The sequence below is a fragment of the Spinacia oleracea genome, chromosome 3 (assembly GCF_020520425.1).
Source record: "Spinacia oleracea cultivar Varoflay chromosome 3, BTI_SOV_V1, whole genome shotgun sequence".
Taxonomy (NCBI): domain Eukaryota; kingdom Viridiplantae; phylum Streptophyta; class Magnoliopsida; order Caryophyllales; family Amaranthaceae; genus Spinacia; species Spinacia oleracea.
Window position 1 is genome coordinate 27,487,106 of NC_079489.1, and position 6,587 is coordinate 27,493,692.

At 39.2% G+C, this 6,587-nt stretch overlaps 1 protein-coding gene across 1 annotated transcript; it reads right to left on the minus strand.

Moving 5' to 3' along the window:
* Positions 1–363: 363 nt before the first annotated feature.
* LOC110796932 (FRIGIDA-like protein 4a) lies at positions 364–6,121 on the minus strand. Its single transcript, XM_022002021.2, has 3 exons — positions 5,033–6,121; positions 1,862–2,037; positions 364–1,092 (listed from the first exon to the last, which is right to left on the minus strand). The coding sequence occupies exons 1-3, from the start codon at positions 5,928–5,930 to the stop codon at positions 604–606; spliced, it is 1,563 nt and encodes a 520-aa protein (XP_021857713.1). The 5' UTR covers positions 5,931–6,121; the 3' UTR covers positions 364–603.
* Positions 6,122–6,587: the final 466 nt, after the last annotated feature.

The window sequence follows — 6,587 nt, forward strand, 5'->3', positions numbered from 1 at the left end:
TCCAAATCTGTTTTTAACATTTTATTACTTCCTCTTTAGCATCTTTGCCGAAGGATCGACTTCTGCCCAGCGAACTTGTGAGTATTGTGTACACTAGTCTTCAATGTTGAATCATGTATCATCTCTTTCATACGAAGTATAATTAACTTAATTAACAATCATGTAGATATTCCAAAACTAAAATTCAGCGTGTTACTAATTGTTCTAGCTCTAGAAGATATATCATATACACGATCCATCTAGCGATATTACTACGCAAATACGGTGTATAAAGGCACCCCTGCTGACCATATTTTCCTGGTTTGCAACATTACCTCAGACTCACAAAGTCCCAAGACAGTAGCATCAGCAGAGTAATCTATCTACTAAATTCAGGGTTCAGCTATGCCCTTGATATCATTAAAACTTGTTGGTCCTAGTTACTTTTTCACAACACCTAGAGCTATCAGTTTGATTAACATTAGAAAATACAGAATTTTTGGTAATAAACACACACATCGCTACCATCATAAGGTTAGGGATTACAGACAAACCATTTTTTGACATCAGGTGGTCATTGGGGTTACCTTACTAGTCTTAAAAATATCGAAGACCAGTCACCAATCAGTAGTAAACTTGGGGATAAGATGGTGCCATCCCATTGCTGTAGCCATATGCTGGGTAACTAATAGGTCCACCAGAGTACGGACCAGCCATAGCAGGGGGAGGTGCTGCCTCTGGTGAGTAGGGATATGGAGGGCTGTTGTTTCCATACATAGCAGGTGCAGGCCTATCATAAATATAAGGCGCAACCCCAGCCGGGTACTGAGGGTGTGAAGGTGACCTGACAAATGCAGGAGCAGGCGGAAATGATGATACATATGCATTTGTCGAACGACCCGCTTTGGCTGGGGGCATATAACCATTGTTGCAGACCCTAGTTCTCTTGTTTGCAGTTGCTGGTGCAGTTTTCTTCTTGTCGGTTTTCACCCTCTCCAACTGCTCAAGCCTCTTTTTGAGGTTTTCTGGGGGAAATTCATCTTCAAGTTTGTATTCTTCAATGCACTTGAGGACTGCACGGAGAGCAGACTGCTCTTTCCGATTAGCTAGTTGCTACACGACAAAATACCCAGTTAGTTAGCACAAATGAGAGATACTAATGTCGTTTCCACTGTGGAGAGAGAGCATCCCATACCCCAGCCCTATGAAAATACTAACTCTCACCCACGAAAAGGAAACAGGATATTACGGGCCTGATCTTGCATATCCCTGCAAGTCCGTGACACAGAAAAAGAGATCTCTAACCACTGGCTAGCAGCAAAGAGACTGATATGATTATGTTTCAAGATGGGAAACTGATCATTCAATTGAATCAATTAGTTTCAAAAACTGTCTCAATAAAACTTCCTGTTGGCAGTTCCACTTACCGAGGGGGCTAGGGAAACTGGTAAGCATCTTTATCCATTTTACGCAAAAGTAGAACTTGAACTTCCTGTATTTTCATCAACAACTTCCTATGATGTTATCCTGTTTCCCTTTTGTGTGTGGGAGTTGGGAGCATGTATTTACCTGTGTTTTTATCAACTTCCAAGTTCCTTTTTTAGTTTCTCTCAATTATCAGTTACAGACCAATAAGTTCGTTATATAGTAAGGAAGCATAGTACAGTACTAAAGTGAAACGATGAAGAAAGAAGACCAAAGCTAGTCATACTCGCAGACAGCACGCATCCCAATTGAGAAGGGACACTACAGAGGATGGTTTGACCCCCCCCCCCCCTTTTCTCTCCAAAGAAAGAGAGTGGAGGCCAAAGAAAATCTAATCATGAACAAACTATAAACAGCTGATAAGAAGAAGGAAAAAAACATGAAAATAGAGAAATACCGCAGCACGTCCACCATGGTGTGGGTCCTCTATAATTGCAGCAGCAGCTTTTTTGGCATCCTTGAGGAAGGACTTCAGCAACGGGACAGGTGGAAACTTGGCTACCAGGCCAACTTCAAAGGTAAAATGTACAGCATCAACCTGTTGTCCCCTGCTTATCAACTCTTCAATCATTTCTGGATGATAAAAAGTTGTCTCAGTATCAAACTAATAGATTCAGTCACTACTATATATATATGATTTAGGCACATTGCACAAAACAAGCAATGTGGCAACGTGACCTACAGCAACAATAACCATAAAAAAAAAAAAAAAAACCTAATTTAGACTATAGAAGCTACACTTCTCCCCTGTATTGCAGGAGAATGGAAAAGAGCCAATATAATATGAAAATGTAAATGGAAATGCCACAACTATAGGGGATGATAACGACTTAAAAGTAGCTGTTGAAGCCCATAAAACTGATGAAGTTAGGAAAACAGTAATACATATATGAAAGTAATGTAGCTAAACTTTAGAGACTTTTTTGGCTGCTAGATGAAATACTAACGGATTGGAATACTTGAAATCTAGAGAACCAGCATTATGGAGAGGTCAACTCCATCTTAAAGAGTTTCTGAACCAGAGATGTGAACTTTCAATGCAACACCCCAGAAGCCCAGACCACTAAGATACAGCTAGGAATTTTAAGGATGAAACATTTTACAAGGAGCCATTGTCAAATCACGCAATCCCACATGAAATAAACAGAGGCGCAAACAGCCGCAGCAACAAATAAGAAAGAAAATGAATAAGGACCTCCAATGCACTCATTCGTACAAGGCACATCAACTATTCACTAAAGACGGATATTCGAAAATACTCCATAAATTCCCTTCATAACCTTACCGGAGATTGCTTTTAAGAAATCCAATTTGGACTAGTTGCAAGATAAACTAGCTACACGAAAAGAGGACCTTTATGACCATACAGGTCAAAATATTGACTTCTCACCTCCTATAGAAAAACTTATAACAGAACATTTGGTACACGGTAATAATTAAAAATAATAGTAAATTGGTAAAGAATTTAGAAGTAATTTTGTAAAGAAAGTCTCATGCCAATGTAAACTTGTATTTTTGTACAAGGTTCATGCCAAAGTACATGATAACGGATCTACATCCACAAACATGTGCTTTTCTTCATAGACTTCTATATTACTCAAACAAACCTCTGAATGGAGGGAAAAAAGTAATATATTTGGGGGTGGACAAGCAGATGGACTTTCATTACAAAGTGATATCTGACTTCGTTATACCAACCACCATTTAGAAATTAGAACTGCCTATTAAACTGGCTTAGTAAGATTGACATGTATTGCTATAAAGAGCTGAAAACTTGCAGAGCAGTTATTGAACAAAGGATTAAATTTTCCTCCCCAGCAAAACCAGCATAAAGTAGTGGCAGCACTCTCATGAAAGTACTTTTTTTTACGGGGATACGACTAAACAAATGACAGCCAATAGATGGTAGTATGGAACTTGGAGCATACACAGGAAAAAGTAAGTCTTTGACAATATCCTTACAAATCATTTTTCTTTCTCCACAAATGGAACAGATGATGTTCTTTCAAGCAAGACACTGCTATCTCTAAAAACAGTATTAAATGAGGACTGTAATCCAAATAATAGATACTGAAATAAGAAACTTGTACTTTTTTTTTTTTTTTTTGAGGTGCATTGAGGCTTTTTCCAAGCTCATTAAAATAAGTGTCAACCAAAGAAAAAGTTCATAAATTGATTTCAACATTCCCATAAATAGAAGTTAATTTTTACAGAAGTAGCAATTTCAACAAAAAATACTACTGTTCAGCAAATTGTTGAATAGATTCAGCTGGAATCAGCAAGGTTCATAAAAAATAAGTCCAGGACAAAAAAGGCACCTAATTGCATAACAGGATATCAATATTTGGGAGTAATAAAAAAAATTGAGTGGGTTCCTAGGTATCAACAGAGTTAACATAAAAACTTATTTACAAAAAACAGTCATTGTTTCTCCAGAAATAATATTGTAGCAAAAAGATAAATAGATACAACCAAAAGAAGTCTTGTGCTTGTGATCTAGCAAATTCAATATTGGGCCTTAAACTGTTGCTCTATAAATTTTGTCTAATACGTCGTCCAACAGGGGAAGGGTATATAAGAAATATATAAGTATATAACACAAACTTGATTTTCTCCAGCAAAAAGGAAGTCCGCATTGTATCTTGACCACGTGTGATCCAAAGGGAGAAAAGAAATATAAATAAAAGGATGAAATAGGACACTGAACATCTCAGAAAGCACAAGTCTGATACTCCCAAAATTACAATTGACGATCAAAGAATTGTGAGATCAAATATCTCTGTACAACCTTCCAACTTTTTAAACTTGTTCCTCTTTCTCCAAATCCTTAACCATTTTTTCCACTCAAATTCTTCAGAAAATGCAGCCACAAATTTCACTGAAACACCTTGCACAAATGCACTTCCTCATTTACAAAAAGGTAGTTTCTTTTATAATGTAAACCTCTGTACTCTCTGGGGTGGAGTAATGACTTGATTTTAAGAGGAAGATGACACTCAACTACAGCCTACAGGGAGAAGAATAAACAGATTTATGGTTTGGAGGGAGAAGAGAAAACCAAATGAGGCAACAGAAGGTTATATCCAACAACACCTCCACTGTAGATGTTCCTATAAATATTTGTCTTTGCCGGAATCATTAAAACAAAGACAGGAATGTGAGGGTTTTCATACCAGAATTCATGAAAACGGTACAAAGATTTAAGAGGCTCCAAAGTTCAATTGATGTCTTGAAACAAAATCAACCTAGTTTATAAAAAAATAAGTTCATGAACCACATCCAACACATTCTTGGATCCTTCAACAATGTAGCTCATACATACAAACCATTCAACTTATCTGCAACCAACCTTACCAGAAACAATATTATCCAAAAAAAAAAAAAATCTTCACATCTATTAGAAATCAAAACCATGTTTATTATTTTATTAGTTTTCTGTGAATACTATGACATAAGTTCCTCTTCAAAAATAAGACATTTCACATACTAATATAAACTCATAATATACATCAAGGCCAAACAAACGAATTCGCAAAGTAAAAGAAGAGGTTAGAAATATATGTCTTACCGGGCATGTTATCACCTAAGCCAAGAGAAACAGCAAGCTTAGGCATCTGCTTCCTCCAAGCAGACCCGACAACAAGCTTTCGATACAGACCAACATCATCCTTCTTTACAATACCAAAGGTAACCAAGTGCTGAAGAAATGTATGCACATCAGGGGTCTTAACATTCTCAATACCGCCGCGCTCCTCCAAGCTCCGCTTCCAGGTCTCGGCAATACCTTCAGCCTTTCTCTTAACACTAGGAGTGACAATCAACCTGTCCTTTCCAACCACAGGATCAACCACAACTGGGATAAGCGATTCCAACAGAAGAACACAAGCCCATCCCAAATCATTCACCCACTCAATCTTATCCGCCCTTTTATCCACCGGAAACACCTCTGAAATCGCCTCTAGCACGAACTTGGGCGGATCCACACACTCAGCCAGCGCAACAGGAATCTTAGCCCGGAGTAAGTCCAGCTCCTTTTTCCTCACAGTAACAAACCTCCAAAAGCCAGCATAATCCATCCAAACACAAAAACCCTTCAACTTCATCAGCAAACCCTCCCCATCATCCACTTCACCAATCCCCACATGTTCTCTCTCCTCCTTCACTCCAAGACTCAAGGCGACCCTGGTGGCCTCCTCGGCTCGGCCAATAGCGATCTCGACCGAACCCTCGATCGTAACCTCCCTCTTCTTCAGCACCTCAAGAGACTCCTTAGTCTGATCATCCAGGGTCCGGATTTTCCGCTTCAGCGCCTCAGACTTGCGGCGAATGTCCTCCTCCAGATTGTTGAAGTGATCGGAAAGCTCCTTCCAGAGAAGAGTGCAAGACGTCATCAACGACGTCTGCCTCTGGAAATCCTCGAACGAGTTACACTGAGTCGGCTCGCCCGGGTCGGGTATAGAACCCATGCCTGCTGAATTTCTCTCTCCTCACACACTCACTTCACAGTCAGTGACTGACTCAGTCGGAAAATGATGAAACCCTAGAAATGGAAAAGGGGGAAAGGGGAAGGGAAGGGGGGGGGGGGGGAGGGAGAATGTGATTAAAGGGAGGGAAAACAGAGGAAAAGAAAGTGGGGGTTTGGTGTCTTAAAAAAGCAAAGGTGGAGAGGAGAGAGAAAGAGAAGGATAGGGGTGATGTGGAGTGATGTAACAGCGACACGTACGGAGAAATAGATGGAAGTGGGTTTTCTGGTGTAGTCGTTTTAATGGGAAAAAGTAAAGCCAATTGAGCCAATTAGCCCAATTCAACAGGGTGTCCCTCACTTGTTCTACACTATTTCCCTGTGCAAGTACTGCAACCATCTCTTGGGGAAACGCCGTAACGGGGTTGCTAAATAGATTCGACCATTCCTTATCTGCGATCTAGACCCGTCAAAAACTGATCCTATATAATTTATATAAATGAATAGCTTATAAACAAATTTGGATTAACAAGAATGATTAGCGCAATGTTTCTTTTTTGTTTTGTTTTGTTACTTGTATTGTTATGTTACTACAATATTCTATCTTATCCCAACCAAATAATTTAACCAGTTGTGTTGAGAATAACATCATCTTCTTTTC